General features: G+C 38.5%; 1 protein-coding gene across 1 annotated transcript in view; it reads right to left on the bottom strand.

The window, feature by feature from the left end:
- Positions 1-1,222: 1,222 nt before the first annotated feature.
- Positions 1,223-25,196, bottom strand: part of HORMAD2 (HORMA domain containing 2) — a 68,155-nt gene continuing 44,181 nt past the window's right edge. The window contains exon 10 of the mRNA XM_045534437.1: positions 1,223-1,606. Coding sequence (XP_045390393.1) covers positions 1,502-1,606 — 105 coding nt within the window. The 3' untranslated portion in view covers positions 1,223-1,501. The remainder of the gene's footprint in view (positions 1,607-25,196) is intronic.

Below are 25,196 nucleotides of genomic sequence, written 5' to 3'. Positions count from 1 at the left end.
CACATGTACATCTGGCCTAGAGACTCTCCTTAGTCTGCGTCAGAGGTCATGAGTTCTCCATTTGTGTGTGTCTGTTAGAATCTGGAGAGTTTTCCACAGTGCCCACATCCTGAGAGTTTGATTCTGTAGGGTAACGCAGGCCGGGTAATTCATACCTTGACAAGCACTCCAGGTGCTGATGTCCTGACTAAACTTTACCTCTGGTGAAACACTGATGTAACTGAAGAAACTTTTCCTAGGCCGGGCGTGGTGGCTCACGCCTGTAATCCTAGCACTCTGGGAGGCCGAGGTGGGTGGATCGCTCGAGGTCAGGAGTTCGAGACCAGCCTCAGCAAGAGCGAGACTCCCGTCTCTACTAAAAATAGAAAGAAATTATCTGGCCAACTAAAATATATATAGAAAAAATTAGCCGGGCATGGTGGCGCATGCCGGTAGTCCCAGCTACTGGGGAGGCTGAGGCAGTAGGATCCCTTAAGCCCAGGAGTTTGAGGTTGCTGTTAGGCTGACACCACGGCACTCACTCTACCCAGGGCAACAAAGCGACACTCTGTCTCAAAAAAAAAAAAAAAAGAAACTTTTCCTGGTGCGAAAAAAGATGACCAAAAAAAATCTTGTATTTTGGTTTTATTTAACCATAAAGCACACACACTTAACATTTAACTATTGGTTTTACCCATTTAAATTATGAAATCCCATGTTATATAAATAATAAAAATAACACTATAAGTCATTTATTATTCATCTCATACTAATCACTAAGCCTATCGAAATTCTTCCAGAACAAGGAGGGATTAATAGCATCATCTGCGGGTTACAGACTAATAAACTAAGGTGCTTGCTGGGAAATAAACACAGGCCATAAAAGGGAGCCAGGTTCCTAAATTGCAGCATGTCCCCTGTCTTGGATTGGCTAACGGAATAGGGCCTGGGGCCAGAGTTGAGGAACTTTACAGGGAGAGCACATTTTGGTCCCATAATTAGCTGATCAACCTTGTGATTGAAGTTAACACATAAATCACACCTGGATAAGCACCTTCACACACATCCTATGCAACTCTGTGGGAATTTTAATAAAGCTATAGAGGGATTCCAGTAGACAGGTTACAACAAGTTAAATCATTTCACAGTAGTCTAAATACCTAAAGAGTTTAATTGTACAAAAAAAAATCCTCCTTTCCTTTGAGAACAACAGCTTATTTCTTTTCAAAATAGCTGCCATGGTTCTTTTACAAATATTAATATAAAAGGTGTCTCATCTCTAACTCAGCTTTGAAGTAATGCTATCCCAAGGCAGCCCTGGTGACCTTGTTTTCTTGTGGCAAAGTGAATCTATGTCCTACTCAGTAATTCAGCACTTAGTAAACTGACTAAAAAAGTTGAGCAGTAAATTTAGAAAACAGTTTGGTAATAGGGACTTGTCTTAATGTCTATTAAGACATTTCATGCATGTTTTTGCAAAATAAAATTATTTTAAAATAAATGTAGCAAAAGCATTGAACTTTCATTTTCTGTAAGGGATGAAGACTTTCACTGGTACGCTGACCTTCCTCTTCTTCCTGGAGCTCTCAGGATTTTGCTGATTGCACAGAAAATTCAGTCTTTCAATCTGTGAGAATCACCAGAAAGAGCACAATTCAGCAGAGATTTTGACATCTGCACAAGACATATAAGACAGGTAGACCAAGCATTAATCCCTCAAGCTGCATAACGGATCCAAACCTGCTTTCCTATGGGCTGGTTTGGCCCTGCACAGAGGCCCTGCTGCCAGTATCAGAGTCTGCTATTCCAAGTTTCAGGAGCTGAGGTCCCCTGGAGGCAGCCAGTTTCTGGCTTTCTCTAGCGAATTTAGCACATCCAACTCTTGAGGGAACAGCTGTCAAGGTGTGGGGCCAACAAGGAGCAATTAAGGGTCAGGAGAGATCTAGGGCACCGATTGCTTTAAAGGCAAATATAGGTCCCAATTTCTGTTAGCAGAGACATACAGCCTTGTCCTTGCTATCATTATGTTCAGATTAATGAATTAAGAAGGACAATGACCCTTCTATTGAAGAGAGGTATATGTTATTGATTAAAGGATAGCTGATTAGTGAATCATCATAGATATATATTTCTCCATTGGGCTCAGCTTTGGTAAATATTTTAGAACTCACTTTTGCTTAACTGAATGAACAGTTGGATATATTATAATCTGTCAGACAATCCCTAATGCCTAGAATTCCAAGAAACATATTTATATATTTTATAGCCACTAGATGGGAGGAAAGGTTTTTCCATGTCCTCTGTTCTTTCTTTGGAAGGAAAACGGAGTAAGATATATATTTCAAAGCAAGACTTGTCAGACCATATAGCAGAAGTTTCAACATTATCCCTTCTTTCTTTTGTAGTGGATGCATGCTATTATTATTGATATGTTATCATTACAAAATAGTGAGAATGTCAATAAAGCATTTAACTACCATTTAGAAACAAAGATTGGGTCTAAAATGGCTAATTTAGGCAATAATTTATTCTTTAGTTTTAGAAAGCAGTTGAATTCCTGATCTCAGAAACCACAAATTCACTTTGGCTTAAACTAAAACATTAACTATATAAAACAGTAAAACTCAGAGAAAATAAATAAATCAGTTTACCAAATAATTGGTTTGCTTATACATTTAAAAGTGTGAAATGGCCTGCTCTAAAGGAAAGGAAACAGCAACATAAAAACCCAAAGCACAAAAACCAACTTCTTTATGTAGGAGGTGAATCTGTTATCGTTCAGTTGTAAGCAAAAGTATTATACTTGGTAAAAGTCAGCTTGTCTAGAAATGTTGCTTGGACATGCTTTCCATTAAAACCAAACTATCCTCACTTCTATCAAATCTGGTACAAATTCTCAAATGACCAGTTGACCTGATGCATTTAATAGTTTTGTTCTCTTTTACTTCTATTGTTCAAGTAAACCAGAGTTTTATTGCAAGTTGCAGAACTTCAATTTTATTGCAGTAAGTTTGTCAAAACATCTTCATTAACGTACACAATCTGAAGGCAACTAGGGAGGCCTGGGAACTCTCAATGGTTTACAGAAAACTAGTGGGTTCAAAAGCAAGTACTCATCAGTCAGGGGACACTTCCTAACAGACAAATAATCTACATGAATTATATGAACCCATAAGTTTATCCACCCAAAGGAACATTTGAGAAACATTTTTCAGGTATATTCCAACTGGGTGAGTTTGCAGATTTGATGCCAAAGCCAACCAGCCAAGCAAAAGACTAGCAATCAGGCAGACTAGACAGATTATGTGGATGATTTGAGTAATATCAAAGTCATCATCAAATGACTTCTAATGCATTTCATATTATATTTTAAACATATAGCTTTAAAGTGTTTCTTGACGGAGATGAACAAGAGGCTACTATCATCTGTTTACCAGCAGAGCCTCAGGAGTAGAGTATCCACACATATGTGTGACAAGAAGCCCTGAAGATATACATTCTGCTGTATGACATGTCCCGACTATTTCCCCACTTTCCATTTTTGGTGTGGTAACATATTCTCCATTTGAGAAGCCAAAGAGCAGGCTTTGCCTGAAGCACAATGAAGACAGCAGCTGATTTGGTAGCAGTATTTAGACAGCACCGAAAGGGACCCTTTTTTTTAAATGACTGTTATTTATTTCTTTATTCATTCCCTAAAAAAAGTGCTTGTAATTTGAATGTTCTCCCAGAGTTCTGTCTCTGTCTTTTGTCCTTATTCTCCACACTCTCTCTGAGTGATCTCAACCACTCCCAGGAATCAATTACCATTCATAAGCAAAGACCCCTACATTTATGTGTTCAGCCTAGATCTTCCTTCTGAACTCTAGATCCATTTGTGTATTCAACTGGCAACTAAAAGTCTCCACATGGATGTTCCAAACACAACTCAAATGTAGTATGTCCAAATTGGAATTCATCATCTGCCTCTCTAAGCCTGCTCCCAAGCTTTGTGCTCACTCATCCAAGGTGTCCAAGTTAAAAAACTATCCATGAATACACCATCATTCTTTCCCTAACATCGAATTAATCAATAATCCCTGTTGATCTTACCTCCTTAATATCTCTCAAATCCATCCACTTTTCTCTGTTCCCATTACCTCTACTGTATTACTGCAGGCCAACATCACCTCTCCCAGTCGCTGGCCTCCCCACCCCCACTATTACTACTTTTCTAATCCATTCTCCACTCTGGAGCACAAGTACTCTTATATGCAAATCTGACCACTTCATTCTTCTGCTTTGTCTTTCATCCATTAATGACTTCCCATTGTCCGTAGGATAAAGTCTAGGTGCTTTATGGCATGGGCCCATCTCTGCAGCTTCATCTTGCCCCATACTTACTTCACCACTTGCAGTTGTCCTAGTGGGCCCTGCTTGCCCACCTCTGGACTTCGCCTGTAATGCCCACTCCCATGATATGCTCCTTTCTCCTTCACCTGGCCCAGGCGCAGCCCAGGAATTTTCTGTCTGCTGGGCTTCCTGAAACTCTTAGGGCTATGTTCTGTTCTTATTCCTTTTATAGCATTTATTACATAGTATTATCAGGCCTACTTATTAGTATTCCCTTTCAGAGTGTAACCTCCTTGAAATTAGTGATGATATTATAATAATCTTTGAATTCTTAGTTCCTGGCATCTGGGAGGTGCTCTGTAATTATTGGCTGAATGAATGAATGATAATTGAAACTGATTTTAAGCCAGGCACTGTGCTGAGCACTAATACCATATCTCTAGTAACACAAAGATGAGTAAGACATAGTCGGTTTTCCATGATTGAGCCTTGCAATGGAGAGGCATTATGCAGATGACTATAATATCATGTAATACAATATAATGCCAAAATAGATATTCATTCATTCAGCAATCATTTATTGAGTGCCAGCTATGTGCACGGCACTGTTCTAGGTGCTTGGGATGTATCAGTGAACAAAAGAGGTAAAAATCCTGGCCCTGTGGATTTTACAATAAGACCATGTTACTTTTTGGCTTAATATTTTCCAATGGCATCCATTACTTTTAGGACAAAGTCTACAAATGGTCTTTCATACCCCAGCAGTGGTTCTTCACATTTTTAGGAGAAGGAAAGGCTGTAAGACCCTGATGAAAACTATGTACTCTCTCCTCAGAAAAATGCTCACACCTCCACTCACATACTCATCTACTTTGGCAGGCCTTTTGAGCAGCTATTAGACACTCTGAGTACCTCCCAATTAGATTTACGACTCTTTAGGGCCTGGCTGTGCCCAGTCTCATGCCTTGTTTCTCATACCTTGCTTCTTCCTTATTCTGGACCTTTGGACATGATGTTCCTTCTGTCTAAAATGTTCTTTCTCCTGCACCAGCCCTTCCTTTTACCTAGTTGATTCATACTTATTCTTTAGATCTCAGATAAAAAATTATTTCCTCAAAGAAACTTCTCCTACTCCCATCCCAATTAAGTTAGGTCTCCTAATCATTAAACTCTATAGAGTTCTAGGAGATCAGGAACATAAATTTCTTGGTCACATTTGTACCACCAACATCTAGCAAGTACTTTGCACATAGTAGGAGCTCAATAAACATTTTTTGAGGAATGAGTGAATGAATGAATGAATGAATCTTCAAAGAGCATTCTGCAGTGTAGAAATGTATCAGAGGCATCAAGTGGATATGGGGTGATGAGTCTGCTATAGTGGTAGTCAGGTGATGACTTGGGTGGCAGTGGAGGTGGAGAAAAGTCAACATTGAGAAAAATATTTAGGAGGTACAATCAGAAAGATGGCCAATTGGATGTGATGGTAAGAAAGAGGTAGATGAGTTAGCAAGAACTCTCCAGTTTCTAGTTTGGCTAACTGCATGGTTGGTGGTGCTCTTCTCCCAGGTAGAAAACAATGGGAATTTTGAACCTGCTGAGTTTGGAGTTCCTGCAAAACCTCCACGTGGACATGTTGAATAGGCAGCTGTATGTGGAAGTCTGAAGCTCAGGAGAGAAGTCCGGTTTGGAGGTGCAAATTTGTGAGTCGTAAGTATATGGAGGATAATTAATGCAATGGGTGTGAAAGAATTTTCTTATTGAGAGATCAGAGCATGAGAAGGGAAAGGGGCCAGGACACAGCCTTAAGGAACTCCAACATTTAGAGATTAGATAGAGGAGACTGAGAAAGAGAGAGAGATAAAAGAAGTCTAGCAGACTGTCATGTCAAGAAAGTTATGGGAGCCATGTGCGGTGGCTCATGCCTGTAATCCTAGCTCTCTGGGAGGCTGAGGCAGGCGGATCATTTAAGCTCAGGAGTTCGAGACCATCCTGAGCAAGAGCGAGACCCCATCTCTACTAAAAAAAATAGGAAGAAATCAGCTGGACAACTTAAAAAAAAATATATATATATATATACAATTAGCAGGGCATGGTGGCACATGCCTGTAGTCCCAGTTACTCGGGAGGCTGAGGCAGAAGGATTGCTTAAGCCCAGGAGTTTGAGGTTGTTATGAGCTAGGCTGATGCCATGGCACTCTAGCCCGGGCAACAGAGCAAGACTCTGTCTCAGGGAAAAAAAAAAGAAAGAAAGAAAGAAAGAAAGAAAGTTATGGGAAGAGGGATTTGAGAAGAGAGAGTGGAGAAAATAAGAGGTGGTGGTCAATAATGTCAAGTGTTGCTGAGATGTCCAGAAAGATGAGATCTGAGCCACATGGAGGTTACTGTGTGAATTGGATTAGTGAGGGCAGACGTCACCTTGAAGTCATTTAAGGAGTGCATAAAAGATAAAAGAAATTGAGACAACAAGTACACAAAGTTTATAAAAGTCAGGAGACAGTGACTAACTCAGCCTGGGTAATTTAGAGAAGGGTTCTTAGAAGAGGGACATTGATCTGGGTCTTGAAGGATGAGTAGCAGTTTACCAGACGGTGGTGGGGGTGGGAGAGGTTATTCCACGTAGAAAGTTCAGCATGTTTAAAGACAATGAATCATGAAAAGACATGGAAGGTATATGGGACAGTGAGAAATGTCCCTTTATTAGATTGATTCTTAGGGTTAAAGTGTTATGTATCTGACACACTCCTGTTAAAAATGTAAATTCTCCTGGAATTATTACTCAGTATGATGTTGGTATAAACTAACTTATCAAATGGTCTCCAAGTGGCAGCCTGCTGAAAGCAGGACCTCACAAGAAGATATACATGTTCGAGGCCAGGCGTGGTGACTCACGCCTGTAATCCTAACACTCTGGGAGGCTGAGGCAGGTGGATCATTTGTGCTCAGGAGTTTGAGACCAGACTGAGCAAGAGCGAGACCCCGTCTCTACTAAAAAAATAGAAAGCAATTAGCCAAACAACTAAAAATATATAGAAAAAATTAGCCGGGCATGGTGGCACATGCCTGTAGTCCCAGCTACTTGGGAGGCTGAGGCAGTAGGATTGCTTGAGCCCAGGAGTTTGAGGTTGCTGTGAGCTAGGCTGAAGCCACGGCACTCTAGCCCGGGCAACAGAGTGAGACTCTGTCTCAAAAAAAAAAAAAAAAAAAAGATATACATGTTCGATATAGGAAGAGCAGTTTAGGGCACAAAGCTTGCTTTGCCTTAGGAAGGAGACCTACATGGGGAACCAAGGGAGAAGGCAGTCCCAGGCAACCAGGAAATATTATATTTTATGTGCCTAGAGTGAGCGTGCAGTGAATTTTGCTTACTTCAAAATTATTTTTCAGGCCAGATACGGCAAAATGTTTTCTCTTGAGGAAACCAGTCCTCACCAGTATAAATTTATAATTAACTCTTAAGCCTAGAATTTTTGGAATCAGCAGTTCCCAGATCTAGGAATTCTATGGTTCAGAAGGTCTGTGCCCCTATAAATAAGTTATGTCACTGATGTTAGTTTTGATTCCTCTCCCTTAACATTTATCTTTCTGGCACAATGAAAGGTAGATCAACAGCAATTATAAAATAAATGCTATTAACATAAATGTAGCTTATGTTATCATTGTGATGAATGATCAGGAAGAAAGCAAATGCTTCAAGAGAATACTTATCTCCAACTCCAGTGGAGGTGTAAGCTCTCTTGATGTGCTGGGAAATGTTTCATGTTTTGCTGGGACTTATGAAGTTTGCTAATTCATTTAATTTCTTTATTTTGTAGTTATGACCAGAGTTCTGGACCATGGCTATCTCCATTTAGTAGGTTAATGTGTATTCTTTCGAAGCTCATGGCCAGATATTTCTATTTATCTCCAAAAGTTATTAATATTGTATCAATTTTCCCTTCTTTCCTTCTCTAAAGCACTGTATGACTTAAAAAGTTTTATAATTCATTCATTTATTCAACAAGTGTTTTCTGAATACCTTCTCTGTGCAAGACATTGTGCTAAACACTAAAGATACAAAGCTGGTTGAGACACACTTCATGTCCTCAAAGAGGGCCTGGCAGGGGGAAACAAGTGGGTTACAAATGGGTTATCATGTACTCTACACATTATAGAGTTATGCAGAGGGTACAGCAGGGGTTCCAAAAATATCTTATCAGTTCTTTCTGGCAAAGCTTCAAAGAGAATGTGAAGTTTGAATTAAGTAGTACAAGATGGGCAGAGATTCACCAGGCAAATGACATTAGGGAATGGTGTTGCAGAGAAAACATTTTAGACAGAAGGAGCACAGGTACAGGGACAGAAAGCAGAATACCTCTGGGGAATTGGGAATAGTTGAGTGGGACTAACAGGAAGGGTGTGGACATGGTGGGCTGGGTCAGACAACATCATTCTTTTAAAGTTGAGTCTTAGCTCTGTAATGGAGTGCACTGAAGGGTTACAAGAGCAGATCTGTTTTAGAAAGATCCCTGTAGTAGCAGTGTGATGGGTGGATCGAAGAGAAGTAAGATGAGAAGCAATGAGACTACTTCAGAAAAGAATGATCTGCTCAAGAACAAGAGCAGCAACAAAGGTAGAGGGAGAGCACTAACAGGCTAGAGAGCTGAGAAGAAAGAGCCTGAACACCTGCACCTGAGCCCTGCTATGACTTGAGCACTACTTGGAATGGGCACAGGTACGGTAAAAGAAAGAAAGAAGTCAAAAAGGACAGAAATCACCCATGTTTCTGGTAATGCCACTGACTAAGATGAGAAATAGAGGAAGTTAAGGCAGTGGGAGGTGGGAACATGGTGGGAAGGATGGGTGGAGAAATAATTGACTCTTTTCCAGATTCTGAATTGAAGATAAATCATCCAAATGAAGAACTCCACCAGGTGTTGACTACATGACTGGAGCTAAGGATGGAGGAAACAGCACCAAGAGCACATAGAGAAAGAAGTGTTCACTTTGGATGAAAGAAAAAATATTGCTTCTTCTGAGGTCTGGAAGGAAAGCAGCAAAGTGCATATAGATATAGGTAAATCTTTAAATATGAGGGCAGGAAGTTGAATGACTCATGCCTGATGACCTTAATTATTTCTATGAAATAGAGTTTATATCATCTGTTTAGAAGGGGAGAGAACTGGTCTTGGGTGGCATTTAAGTAATGAAAGTATGGAATAGTCATTTGGACAATGGGAAAGGAAGCCCATCACAGACTTATAAAAATAATGTTGACTGTTACTTAGGATCCAAACAGCTTCAACACAGATGATTTTCAAATTAAAATACTTAAGGTTGACATGTTTTGCTCTTCTTTTTACAAATATTTGAATGCTTACAATGGGCCATCTATTAAAAACATTACATGTGTTATGTCATTTATTCCTCACAATAACTGTATGAGATTGGTGAGTGGGGAATTTTATTCCTCTTTTACAGATGTGGAAAGTGAAGCTCAGAGAAGTGAAATGACTTATCTGGTTCACACATTTAGTAAGTGGAAGTCTTGAATCCTGATTTCAAATTTAGTGCCCCTTATAATCTGCTTCTTGAACCCAAAGGGGAAAACAAAGGTAAGAAATTGTAAGAGAGGCCATCAGCCTTTGTAAAGCTCTTAGGCTTCTATCTGGGGTTGACTCTTTCTTGGGTATAGCCTAGTGGGACTTCAAACTAAACACAGACAAAGCTGAATTCATTGTTTTTCCTTTATAACCAATTTTTCCTCATGACTCTACAATTTCTGTTAATCATCATTTCCCAGTCATCAAAGGTGGAAAACATAGTCACCTTAGATTCCTCCCTCATCTCCTAATGCCTACACAGTGTTCTTGTAATGAGTAAATGGAATAGCACAGAGAGAGAATATGGTACAACATCTCACATGTGCAAGTCATTCAGTGACTGACAGTGTTATCATTCCTACTGCCACAGGATCCCCAACTCCAGCCAAATTGGATCCTTAGGGTAGGCTGAAAAATAAGCCCCCAAAAGATGTCCATGTCCTAAATCTGGGACCTGTGAATGTGACCTTATATGACAAAATTAAAAAGCTGGGGTTCTTTACAGATATAATAAAGGATCTTGAGACAGAGAAATTGCTCTTAATTTTCCAAGTGGGTCCTAAATATAATCATATGTGTCCTATAAGAAGGACACAGAGGGAGATTTGAACACAGAAGAGAAGAGAACGTAACTACAGAGGCAGAGACTGGAGTTATGTGACCAGGAAAGCTAGCAGCCACTAGAAGCTGGAAGAAGCAAAGAACAGAACCTCCCTTAGATTTCCTGGAGGGAGTATGGCTCTGCCGACACCTTGATTTTAGCCCAGTTATACTGATTTTGGACTTCTGGCCTCTAGAACTGTGAAAGAAAACATTTCTGTTGTTTCAAGCTATCAAATTAGTGGTAATTTGTTATAGCAGCCAACGGAACTAATATATTCACAATTCCCCAAACATACCACATTTTCCCCCCTCCACTCTCTTTCCTCCACATTTAAGAAAACAGAAATCTTTCATTACTTTCTTTCTTTTAAATTTTGAATAGTTCCTTCAAGTTCAATTTCTTAATAGTGTTTCATCCATAAATCCTCTCCTGCTACTTTGATATGAGCTTTCTTTCTAACAAATACCAACAGCACATTTTTGTAATTGTATTTTTCTGACAACATGAATATTTGTAAACAATTTGTCCTATACCTGGGACTGGGTTTTAAGTTCTTGAGGAATCCATTTGTCTTAATTTTATGGTGTTTAGCCTCTCTACAGTGTCTTTCACATAGTAGGTACCGGTAATTCTTTGCTGCCTTAGCTCTACTACTTACCAAAAATGTTCAAACAGTTATTCATATTTCCAAAAGCTGCATTGTCCAATATGGTAGCTGTTAGCTACATGTGGCCATTTACATTTAAATTAATCAAAACTAAATAAAATTTAAAATTCAGTTCCTCAGTTGCATTAACCAAATTCAGGTGTTCAATAGCCACATGTGGTGAGTGGCAACCTGTTAGAAATCACAGATACAGAACATTTTCATCGTCACGGAAAGTTCTATTGGGCAGAGCTGCTCTACAGAGGCAATCTGGGTATAATACAAGCAAATAGAAAATTTCCTAGGGACTATGTTGATAATAGAAATACAGATACTAGAAATAATGTCTCTTCAAAATGCAAAGGCATTATTATAAAAAGGTCAATTTTCCCAAGATTAATTTATCAAATCAATGCCATATCAATCAAAATTCTAATAATATGTCTTCTGGAACTTGTTAAGCTAATTCTCATAATAATCTGGAAGACAAAATTTATGGGAGAACCTTAAAAATCTGGAAGAGAAATGTATGAGAGAACCTTAAAAACACTGAGAAAGAATGAGGGGAAAGAGTTGCCCTTCCAGATATCAAAACCTGCTATAAAGTTACAGTAATTAAAACATGATAGTAATAATAATAGCAATAGATATATGGGTAAGTGAAACAGAATAGGAAGTCTAAAAATAAACCTATGAATACATGCGAATTTGGTTTATGACAAAGGTGACATTTCAATTTGCAGGGAAAGGGCAGACTATTCAGGTGGTACCAATACAATGGGAAAAAGTTATCATACCAGAAAAAGAATCCCAGCTAGCTTAAGGAACAAAATATAGAAAGCAAAACTATAAACTTATTAGAAGAAAATATGGAAAAATTTGTTTATAACTTTAGCATTGGGAAGATCTTCATAAGCAGTATATAAAATAACAAAACCATGGAAAGACATCCCACATTCATGGATTAGAAAACTTAAGATTGTTAAAAATTCAATACTACCCAAAGTAATGTATATACTCAATGCAATCTCTGTCAAAATCCCAATAATATTTTTTGCAGAAATATAAAAACCCATTCTCAAATTCATATGGAATCTCAAGGATCTCCAAACAGAAAAAACAATCTTGAATAAGAAGAATCAAGTTAGAGGTCTCACATTTCCTGATTTGAAAACTTACTACAAAGCTACAGTAACCAAAACAGTGTGGTACTGGCATAAAGACAGACATATAGACCAATAGAATAGAATAGAGAGCTCAGAAATAAACCCTGACATACATGGCCGCTAAATCATTTTCAACAAGGGTGTCAAGAACATTCAATGAGGAAAGGACAGTCTTTTCAACAAACACTATTGAGAAAAGTGGATATTCATATGCAAAAGAATAGAGCTGGACCTGCAGATCACACCCAAAAATTAACTCAAAATGGATCAAAGATCTAAACTTAAGAGTCTAAACTTATAAAAGAAAACATAGGGAAAATTTTCATAACATCGAATTTGGCAAGGATTTCTTGGTTATGAAATCAAAAACACAGGCAACAAAAGAAAAAACAGGTAAATTGGACTTCATCAAGATTGAAAACTTTTGTGCATCAAAGGACACTATGAAAAGGCAACCCATGGAAAGGAAAAAGATATTTGCAAGTCATATATCTGATAAGGGATTAATATCTACAGTATATAAAGAACTCCTACAACTCAATAACAACTGAAACAACTTGGTTTTAAAATGGGCAAAGGACTTGAAGAGACATTTCTCCAAAGAAGATATACAATTGGCCAATAAGCCCAAGAAAATATGTTCAACATCACTAATTAGAGAAATGCAAATCAAAACCACAATGAAATACCATTTCACATCCATTAGGGTTGCTATTATTAAAAACAAAGACAAAAACAAAACACAACAAGTGTTGGGGATGATGTGGAGAAACTGGAACACTTGTGCATTGCTCATAGTGCAGCTGCTATGGAAAGTAGTAGGACAGTTCCTCAAAAATTTAAAAATAGAATTATCATATGATCCAGCAATTCCTCTTCTGAGTATGTACCCAAAAGGACTGAAAGCAGGAACTTGAAAAAAAAAATACTTGTACATCCATGTTCATAGCAGCATTATTCACAATAGCCAAAAGGTGGAAACAACCCAAGTGTCCATCAGTGGATGGATGGGTAAACAAACTATAATATATACATACAATGGAATATTATTTGGCCTTAAAAAGGAGGGATATTCTGATACGTGCTAAAATCATGGATAAACCTCGAGGACATTATGCTAAGTGAAATAAGACACAAAGAACAAATATTATACGATTTCACTTGTATGAGGTATTTAGAGCAGTCAGATTCATAGACAGAAAGTAGAATAATGGTTGCCAGGGGCCAGGGAAACACTCAAGCACATACTTGAAGCAATTATAAAAATGAAAAAGTTGCTTCTTGGTTTGTGGCATGAGTGCTGGAAATCTACAGGCAATGACATGATGGTGTTATTATATGTACTTCAACTGACATAAGCTTGCTGATTCTTCAAAAAAGAGATGAACAGATAATAGATACAGAATTGGAAACACAATACCCTGCTTCTCACAGTCTTGCTATGTAGGTCATTTGCTTGAATCTAAGTCTCTATAAGTGCTTTAGTAGGTGTTGAAAGGAACATAGTATAACTGTAAGTACAGAAATGACTATAGAGATAGGTTCCATAAAATATACAGAAAAAGACCACTTTGGTATGATGATTGTCTGAGAGGGAAGATCTCTATTGGTGTGATATCCAAACCTCAGGTCAAAACTGCCTACTTTTTCTTCTAGGAAGGAGAAAGAGAAGTAGATTAGATAACACTTAGGAACTCTGGCATCCCCTAAAAAGTTCCTCCATACAAGGTGGAGCCAGGGTTGCAAGATATAGTCACTAAGAAGTCAAATTTTCACTATAATTTGTGTCTAAATTCACTTGAATAGAAAAAGAAAATGAAAACTCCTAAAGAGGGTAGTTGGGTTGGGTGTTTAGAGTGAGAATAAGTTTTACATGAGGGTCACACAAATATTTTTCCAGCAAATGATGAAACATTTTCAAAGTTTCTAACACAAAATGAAAATAATATTTCTCTCTTCTTGACCTATTTTTACTTTTTAAGGTATTTGAACACTTTCCTATAATGAATAGAATTTTCTACAGCATCAATTTAGTTTGAGTCTAGTTAACTGCTTCCATTTTTGTTTACTTGGTTATTTCAATAGCTAATAGTCACATAATATGCAATTCAAAAGGTAATATAAAGGTAAACTCTCCCTGCTATCCCTGAGCCACCTATGTCCCCTCCTAGAAGACAACCACTGTTACCGGTTTCTTGTACATCCTTGTAGAAACCATAGTCTGTCCTGTTTTCATTTTGAAATCAGTTGCACCACTAAAAACTTAAACTGCTACACAATTCATGATACCATTCTCTTCAAATTGTCTTATTAAAGCTGGACCAGGTCTGGCCACAGTAAGCGTAAACAAGGAAGTGGAGGGTTGCGACAGAATAACAGGCCAATCTTCAGGGCCACACTTGGTCTCATACGGAGGTGAGTTTTCTTCCTATTGCCTTCAGTTATTCTCGCCATCTGGAGACTACATGTTTTCCTCCTGACTAAAGGAAATGGGAGACAACCAAAGAGTGGAAAGATAAAGGAGGAGGGTCAGGAAAGCAGAAGCTTCAAGGTACCATGCTAAGTGCTGTGGTGGTGATGGAGCAGGGCACAGTGGCCGCAGGACAGCAGGGATGAGCAGAAGAGTATTTCAAGGTAGTGAGGGACACAGACGTGTAAATAACAAACTCTAACATTTAACACAGGTAAGGTGAAGTAAGGGCTAAATAAAGGTACAAGCAGTATGCTGTTGGAATGTAGAGGGAGAAGGAGAATGGAGGGAGGGACTTTATAATTTAGCCCTGGGCTGGTTAAGCACGTCTGACAAGCTTCTTCTCAGAGTGCACACATTTTCCCTTACTCATGAAAACCTAGAGCTGGGAGAGTGCCAGACCAGTGTGCTGAAGCTCAGTTAGCAAGGAAGTCTTTTGGAACCAAGATGGCGAGGAAAAAACTAAGGACCTTGCATACACACACAAAAAGAGGAATAATAATAAAAGCCCTCCTGCAGCTCACAACTGGTCTTCAGTTGTGAATCACAGGAAAAAAATGAGCATTTTCAAAAGCTTTACTATTAAGTTAAAATCAGGGCTGCCAGGCATTGCTCAACTCCAGGGGGTGCCATTCACATTTTTGTCCCTGGAACTGTGCAGTGCACAATAAGCATAGCCATACATGGCAACCCTGCTAGGGCAAACGTCTGATTTGACTAACACTTTCTACATTTCCCTATCATGAAACTTTTACTTGGGATACAGAGTATTCTTTTTGGCTAACATTTCCTATGACAAGAAAAAACAAACATTTGGAATGTTATGAATTTATTTTCTTAAAAACTCAAGGTTGTTGAATATAAACTGCAGCAAAATTATGCTACAGACTATGGCTAGATTACATAGCTAAAGTATGACATACTATACATATTTTCCAACCCATAAAGATTTTCCATGATGTGGTAGAGCTGCTCAGTTTCAAATTAAACACTATTTATCTAGAAATGTAAGGCTATTTCCAATCTAGCTGGCCGGAGAGCAGAGTAGAACAGTGTGGTCGCAAGGCATATGGCACATATTTACTGTGAGGCTTTCAGAATTTAATGATTAAAGGTTGAAAGTTTCTGCCTTGTTTTAACAAGAGCTCTTCTGATTTTTCCCCAGTATTTCACATTTCACTGTCATTATCTAATTCAGCAAAGTAAAATGTCCATCAATTTGAAAAACATTACAGTAGGTCACATAAAAGAATTTTAAAAATGAGATGTGAAATTTATTTTTGCTAGTGTTTAAAGTTATGCCATTATAGTTCATAATTCTGGGTTGTCATAATCTTGATTAGAAAGTATGTCACAACATGAAATCAAGATTTATTTGTCATCCTTAGGTATGACTGTGTTTTGCTCTCTTCTCTGTGCTTTGCATTAGTTGATTATGCAGGAATCAATCTTTTAAGTATTTTTGACTTTGTGGGTATTGAGCTAATTCCTAGTGATTTTTAGAATTTACCCACATTTTCCCCTTTTGTGGAAATATTTACATTAGAGATTTCCAGTAAGGGAATCAGAATTAATTGAGGGAGCTCTTTTTTTTCTTTTTTTCTTTTGGATATAGCAGCTGAGGCCATATTTCTGTTAGTGCCTCTTTTTCTCTTGCCTTACTCTGGGGGAGTGTTTCCACACACCTAGGACTTAAACCTAACAGGTTCACATGGAATACTATATATGTAAAATAAGATCGTGTATTTGAAAATGTTTGGCCCAATATCTGGTACATTTTAATCATTCATACAAACTGGTTGTATCTAGTTGAATATTACCCAATTTTGGTGAACATGTGATTGCTATAAATGAAATGTGCCCTGAGCTGGCATGGTGGTTAAAAAAAAAAATCTAACTTCTTTCGGGGTGTGAGAAGTGTAAAATATCTCTGAGTGATAAGTGAAATGACATATTCTACACCAAAGTATTTCACTTCAAATTTCAGATACACACTTCTAGTGTTCCCATAAATGCAACAGGGGAAGACAGACGACGTATCTTATGCTTGACATAATGAAGAAGGAAAAGAGGAGCTTCTTATAAGCTAGAGACACTGAAAACTGAAATACATTCAAACTGAGACATCCTCTCAAATCCCACCCAAGAAGCAATGAATAAGCTTGAAAAAGTGTTAGTCTGGATTTTTTCATGGTATAGTGCATAGACTAAGAACCAGGGGGCTGGGTTCCATCGCTGACTTGCAAGTTTCCATCACAGTAAAAAAAAAAAAAAAAAAGGGAGGGGGATAATATTTGCCATGTACCAAACAGGGATGCTTTGAGGATTAATGACATAATGTCTGTAAAGAGGTTGGAGTTCCTTGGAAAAAAGACACTACATAAATATAAAGTAGTATTAATATTTAGGCTTAGTCCACAATGTGAGACCTGGTTTCTTTGGCTCATGAGGTCATCAGCAGTTTTGTAAAATGTGCTCAAACACCCACAGAGGAGCCTTGTTAGCTTCCTCGTAAGTGGACTGTAAAGCTAATCTGACCCACCTGGTTGGAGAAGTCACAGAGGCCAATTTTCTCTTTTCATGGTCTCTGAGAGGATACAGATGGAGAGTGTTGACTCCCTAACGGAGTGAGATGTGGCCAAGCGAGCACTTCAACAGCATTTAGGGCTTCCAAGGAATGCAGTGGGAGCTTGGGTATGTTTTGGCTTAGAATTAAACAAAAGTCTAATCAGATCATATCTTGATTTAAGGAAAAGGCTAAATTTGCCTCTCAGACAAAGAAAATTTGGAATAAGAGTAGGAATGAGAAAGCTACTACTTGGAATGGTTAGTTTAAATGTTGAAAGGATTTGGAGGCAAACTTGAATATTTTTCTCCTGGGAAAGTTGTAGTCTCCAGGAGTCTTGCCTCTTGACAGCAATATCCTGACTCCTCATCAGTGCCTCAGCTCTGTGAAAAGGTTATCAAGGGTGATCTTGCAGACGTTAAAAGTTCTAAAGTTCCAAGGTACAATCAACTCAATGTAGACATTGCCTTGCAAAATCTTGTGGTATAACTGAATAACAGTAATGTTACTGTTATTAAATATTTGCATTTCTCAGTTTTAAAAGATAAAATTAACTTTGATCCCAAGGGCATCAGGCATCAGAAACCACCCTCTTGAAAATATAAGGTTCATGAACTTATCATTAATCATTATCACGCAATAATGATTTTGAGACTTTGTCGACAATACCAAAGCATTTGAACAAAACATGAAAAGATATAAAGGAATCTTTCTTTTTTACATGGCTGTTTTGTTTCCCCACTGATTTAAGGTAGGTGTTCTTTCAGAAATGATTTGGCTCCTTGTCTGTTGTTTGTTTTTTAGGGCAAAGGGAACAGAAATGTTACAGCCATCTTAAGTCACAGTCAAATCTACACTAAGAAAAAAGCATTTTCTAAATAAAATATTGACCTTAGTTCTTCTTCCTCTTCCCAACAGCACAGTCCTAAAGTCAGTATTAGGTGTGGCAGAGCAAGGTAGGCATCTTCATGGAGGGGAATCAGAGCCTGAGCAAGGTGAGGAGGGCAGCCATGTGGAGGGCAAGCATGGCTTGAGGGGTCAGAGCCCAGATGGAGTAAGGAGGGCATAACAAGTGTGGGTGACACACAGTGGGATGTCAGTGCCTGAGCAGAGTGAGGAGGGCATTTATGTGGGTAAAAGGCCCAGGACAGAGTGTCAAAGCTTGAGCAGGGTAAGAAGGCAGTCTGGGGAGGAGAGTCAGAGTCCTAGGGGTATGAGATGGGTATATACATGTGTGCAGGGAAGGTGGTGAAGATGGGAGTTTGGTTACATTTGAGGGAACTGATGAAATGCGTAAATATGTTAAGGATAATGGGAGCCAGGTTTCTCACTGATGGAGAAAGAAATTACAAATAAGAAAGTGAGGGCCGGGCACGGTGGCTCACGCCTGTAATCCTAGCACTCTGGGAGGCCGAGGTGGGTGGAGAGGTGGGTGGATCGCTCGAGGTCAGGAGTTCGAGACCAGCCTCAGCAAGAGCAAGACCCCGTGTCTACTAAAAATAGAAAGAAATTATCTGGCCAACTAAAAATATATATATATGCAGAAAAAATTAGCCGGGCATGGTGGCACATGCCTGTAGTCCCAGCTACTGGGAAGGCTGAGGCAGTAGGATCGCTTAAGCCCAGGAGTTTGAGGTTGCTGTGAGCTAGGCTGACGCCAAAGCACTCACTCTAGCCCGGGCAACACAGTGAGACCCTGTCTCAAAAAAAAAAAAAAGAAAGTGAGGAAACTAGAATGACCTCTATAGTATTGGATTATAATTGGCAGTACAGAAGTAAACTCATGGATTTTCATACAGAGACATGAATATAGCTGTTTATGTGTATATGTGTATGTATGCCTACATAGTTATATTCTCTAGCTCTGCCCACTGAAGGAACCACTAAAAAACCAGAGGTCCTCAGAGAAATGGCTGATTCTAGGACTGAAACAGAGAAAGTACAAGATGAGTCTGGAAGAGCTTGTTGTGACAAAATGTAAGGAAGTGCTCAAAGAATTAGAGGGACATGTCAAAGAACACAGAAGCCAACTTGAAGGGGTTCCCACTGGCAAAATCTTAGAGAATGTGAACATCAAAATAAATAATAACAGTAATGGATAAAATAAGGACTCCTGAGTCTATACTAACATAAATAAATAACAAATAAATGCAAAGTTTGCATATGATCAGGATAATTTACATAGTTTCAAAGTATTTTCCTATAAACTACTTAATAATTACAAAGTGAAAAAAGAGTAACTTAACAGTAAAGAAGACTGGCAGATACCACCTTAATCAAATGACCAAATAAACATAATCAGTAATGGGACAAATCAAAATAATGTGCCACTTGAAGGATGTGATGATTACTCAGCACTACTTCTAACTTCTGTTGTATTCTTTAAAAAGATGCATGCCCAGAAAGCCAGGTGTGGTGGCATGTGCCTGTAGTCCTAACTATTTGGGAGGCTGAGGTGGGAGGATCGCTTGAGGCCAGGAGCTTGAGACTAGCCTGGGAAACACAGCAAGACCCTATCTCTAAAAAAAAAAAAAAAAAAAGAAAGAAAGCATACCCTGGATCTCTAATCAGACAAACACAAATTGAAGGACATTCTACAAAATAACCAGCTTAGTCTGTTAAAACATGTCAAGGTCATGAAAGTCAAGAAAAGACTGAGGACCTATTTCAAGCTAAAGGAGGTTAAAGAAATTTAACAACTCAATGCAACACGTGCTTCTGACCTGGATCCGTTCACTATCATGGACATCATTGGGACAACTGGTAAAACTTGAATGGAGTCTGAGAGTTAAATGATAATAATGTATCAAAGTTAATTTCCAGTTTTGATGGTTGTACTGTAATTATCTAGGATAAAGTCCTTGTTTCTAGGAATTGCATACTACTGTATTCAGGGGTGATGAAGGAAGAAGTTCAGAAAAAACATGATTTGTGTTATATCTGCAGCTTTTCTGTAAGCTTGAGATTATTTCAGAATAAAAATAAATGTATATAAAAATATTGATTTTAGAAAAAAGTTTTTTCTGTCGACATATATTTTACTGACAAATATTGTGGAAATGGAAGACACTTATTCTTTTCTAATCTATGTAGTGACTATTTTGAAATATGTCTACATGTAAGTGAGGTGTTGATAAAGTTGGCTTATTCTATTAATAGAAATGAAAAGAAAAGCCAGAGAAACTAGACATGAGGAAATAAGGGGAAAAGAAAGAAGGTAAGGTCAGAGCCTTTGGCTAGAGTAGATCAGGTATGGCCTAAAGGTCACAGCTTGTTGAAGTGACATGAATTGATTCACATCTTTAAAGACGATTTATGACAAATAAACTGTGCAAGGGCAAAAATGAAAGCAGGGAGACCACTGTAGAGGTATTGTTTGCCTGGACTAAAGTAGCAACAGTGAGATAGTGAGAAGTGGTCACATATGAAATACATTTTGGATGTAAAGTCACTGGACTTGCTGATAGTCTGGATGTGGTTCATTTTTATTTTATTTTATTTATTTATTTTATTTTGTTTTTAAAATTTATTTATCTATCTACCTATCTATGTATTTAGAGGCAGGGTCTCACTCTGTTGCCCAGGCTGGAGTGCAGCGGCACAATCATAGCTCACTGCAGCTTAGGCTCAAGCAATCTCCCTACCTCAGCCTCCCAAAGTGCTGGGATTGCAGGCATGAGCCACCATGCCCACTGGATGTAAATTATGAGGAAGAAGAACTAAGGATGGTTCCTAGGGTTTTGGCTGGAGAAAGTAGGTAAATGATAGCATCATTTACTGAGATGGGAAAGACTGAGGAAGTGACTAACAACAGGGAAATAATAAGAACTGTGGCTTTGACAGTGGAATGGTGGTGATAAAACACTGATTAAAGTAGGTTAAAGAGAATAGAAAGCAGGGAAATAGACATAGGAAGCATAGACTATTCTCTAGCAAGACGGATATGATTTGAATGGAAAGAAGACATTCTAAATAAGAAAAATATGTATTTGTTACAATACGGGGGCAGAAATGAACTTGGCTTTTTCTTGTTGACAGTGAGAAAACTGACCTAACTCAAGGAAGGGGAACATGTTGGGTAATAGTGGGAAATGAGACAGGTAAGGTGGAGCTAGATTATGAGCAGCCTGAAAGCCAGGAAAAGGTGTTTAGACTTGATGTAGTAGGAAATCAGAGTCATGACATACTTTTGATTAAGGAACTGATATGATGAAAGTTACACTTAAAGAAGATTAGATGGCAGTGGTATGCAGGACAGAGCAGGAGGCTGTGGGAGAGCCTGGAGGCTGTGGCTGTAATTTAAATGGGAGAGAAGGAAGGTCTGACTCCAGTTTGGGCAATAAGAACAGACTGGAAAGGAAAGGCTTGGGGGAATTCTGATACCTGACTAAATAAGGAGAATGCAGGAAAGCAATTTCAAGATTCTGAACTTAAGAAACTGAGATAAAAGTGATGCTGACAGGCAAGGAAACTGGGTAGGGAAACTTGTTCTGTGTGTGGAACGGGGAGGGCAGTGGTGAAAAAAAGATGACCATACCTGATTTGACATGTTAGTGGGACATCAAGGTGGAAATGCCCTATAAAAGGTTGAAGATATAGAACTGGAGCTCTTGGGCATGGTCAGGGCTCAAGATAAGACATTTGGAAGTCAACAGTATACATGTGATACATGTGAAGCCCTGAGAAAGGAAACCTCCAAAGAAAGCATGTAGAGAATGAAAAGCATATGGTCAAAGACCTTGGAGATGTTGGGAGATGCCCACAATCCAGGTGGGAGGAGGAACAAAAGCAAAAGAGAAATGGATGATGGGTCAGACAGATGGAAAGAGAATGAGAACAGTATAACATCATAAAAATAGAAGGAATGTTTTAAGATGAGTATATACTCAATATTGTAAAGTAGATCAAGAAGACTGAAAAAGGAACAAAGACTGTGAGATCTATTAGGAGGTTAATTAGTTCGGAAAATGAAGGTTGGGGAAGCCAGCTTTCTGCATGGAAGGATGGCTAAAGACGGGTGCAGTAAATAGAAAGCATCTTGTGAGAAATTTGGCAAGGAAAGAAGGAAACAGGACAGTAAGTAGAGGGATAATCAGGATCATTTGAAGATTTTTTTCCTACCTTATGTTTAGACCAGCTTTGTTCAAATTTTTCTTCTCTCCTACTGTAAGAATTTCAGTGTCTTACTTTTTAACAAAGTCAGAATTATGACACAAAGCATCCAAAAGCAAGTAGAAGAATTTGATCACTCTATGTATTCTTATAAATTAATAGGAAAGTATCTATGTTGACCTTCAAACTATCTTTACCAATTTTTTTTTTTGTTGTTGTTAAATTGAGACCAGAGATGTTCTGGCAAGCTCTGAAAAGATATAGTATGAGTGAGAAATAAAAAAATGCAAGTATTTTCAGATAATGTTATTTATTATATTCAGTGGCCTTCTACCTAGCTGAGGTATTTATTTCTAAGTGGAAGACTATGAGCTAATATTCTCTTCTTAAAATCATTTAGACTTAAATTTTTAAATACATTTTTGTAGTATTTTTATAGTACTATGAAGTTTTTCATGTTAAAATTCTTAAGCAATACTTTACCAAATCTCAGAAATCCTGTATGAAGCAAATAATAGTACCTTTACTCTTCAGACAAAAATGCTTAAAAAAATGCATTGCTTGTCCTATAAACTAACTCTTGACGTATTTATATTTTTAGAAATATATTTACTGACTTCTGGATAAAGATGATAGATTGACATATACATTTATTTAATTTCCTCCCCAAACCCAACTAGAATGACAATAAAGAGATTTCTTTAAAAGGCAGAAATACCAAAGGACAGAAAGAATAAGAGCGAAGACAGCAGCAATGAAATGTTTATTTATTTGTTTTTAAATTTTTTTTCCTAATGACACATTTCTCAGAAGCAATGAAATTTCAGGAGCCAGAAAGCAGATGGAAGAGACATAACTAAGGTAGCAGACCTGAAAAACCTAAACCAACAGTGGACCAAACCAAGGACCAACCAAATGTACATCATTCTAAGGAACTTCCATCATTAGGCACTTTTGAAAGAGAGGATAAAGAGGGTGGGTAGAGAAGCTAAAACAAGGAAGACCTACTGGAAAGCATTTGTGAAGCAGCTGGAATCCTGAGATCCCCACCCCAACTATGCAGACCATAGATGTTGTTCCTATCCCACCCTCTCATAAAATCAGAGGTTTATTGTCTAGAGAGGGTAATAAAAAGTCTTTGGATAATGGAATAGAAAGTACAGTTGATGCAGGGTTTTGGTACTGGAACCAGGGAATTAAGTGGAAGTAGGCATACTGAATGCAGAGACCCTCAGCCCTCTATCTCTATTGGGGTCCCAAAACACCGGTGACCAGCCTAGATTTTGAGGAAACAGACCAAGAGGAAAGATTTAAATACAGATTTTGAGAATTCTCCCAAAGGCCTGGCCAGGTCATTTTGTAATAAAGGCCACAATCAGCAAGCTTCATCCATAAGCTCTGAGCTTCAAAGTCCCCCTACTCTTTAATGTGGGCAGACAACCAAGGACTATAGCCATCTGAGGACCTCTAAGTAGAATGAGGTAGAGGAGCTGAGTGGGGGAAGAGGAGGAAAGAGACCAAACAGAAGAAACAAACATATACATACAGAGAGAAAAAAATCTACGCAGAGATAATTAATATCCTATGAGATAAGAGACAATTCTGTAACCAAGAACAAGAACAGGATGTGATAAAAAGGAATGTTCAGAGAATAACAACAAAAGGCTCTTGGAAATGAAAATACAATAGCACAAATGAAAAATCAATAGAAGAGTAGGACTATGTTGAGGAGTTCTCAAGAACAGAATAAAGGCAGAAACATATGGAAAATTGGAAAGACAATATTTTTTTTTTTTTAAAAATAGAGTACCTGTACAGAAGGTTGAATATTTAAATATTGAGAGATCCAGAAATAAAAAACAGAGAAATCTGATGGTACATACTTTTCATCAAGGAAATAATTCAAGAAAATTTCCCAGAACTGAAGGAGTGCCTGAGTTACCAGATTGAAACTGGCCACTGAGTGCCTAGCACAAATAATGGATAAAAATAGACCTACATCAAGGCATACCATTATGAAATTTCAGAACCCTGAGGAAAAAGCTCCCAGACAGGAGAAAACAGATAATGCACAGAGACTCAGAATCAGAATGGCTTGGAAATTCTCAACAGCAGCACTGGAAGATAGAAGACAGAGAAACAGTGCTTCAAAAATTATCATGAAAAATAACTGTCCTCCTTAGCTTCCTTCTTCCACTTGGGGAAAGGAAAAAGAAAAGTCCAGAGGACTTAGTTTTGCAACTTGGGTACCAGCTTAGCCACTCAAGCAGACTGCAGAAGCCTCTGAGTCCAGGCCTCAGTTCCTGGAAGGCATTTCTAGACCCACTCTGGGCCCTGAAGGAGAGGACCCAGTCCTGGTAGGATTCACCACCTAATGACTAAAGAGCTAGCCTTTGAATAAACATCAGAGGTAGCCAGGCAACAGTCACCATGGGTTTTGGGTGAGATCAGGTTGGCTTCAGGTGTGACCTGGAGCTGGCTGCCACAGGGAGTGCCCACATCACTCCTGCCCCAACTCCAGCAGCCCAGCAGAGAGTGAGAGAAGAGAGTGAGAGACATTGCCTGGGAATCCAGGGAATTCTCCTGTATCTTTCCCAAGTCCACCAAGGCGATACCACCAGTAGTCTGCAAGAGTCACAGCATTACTGGGCTTGGGGCACCCCCAGTGCAGATATAGCTGCACTGACCAAAGACTTAGATCACAACACTCAATTCCCTTTGAATATCTGGAAAGCCTTC

Source organism: Lemur catta, chromosome 21, assembly GCF_020740605.2.
Source record: "Lemur catta isolate mLemCat1 chromosome 21, mLemCat1.pri, whole genome shotgun sequence".
NCBI classification, from domain to species: domain Eukaryota; kingdom Metazoa; phylum Chordata; class Mammalia; order Primates; family Lemuridae; genus Lemur; species Lemur catta.
The sequence above is the reverse complement of the archived record's forward strand: the minus strand, read 5'-3'. Positions and strand labels throughout refer to the sequence as shown.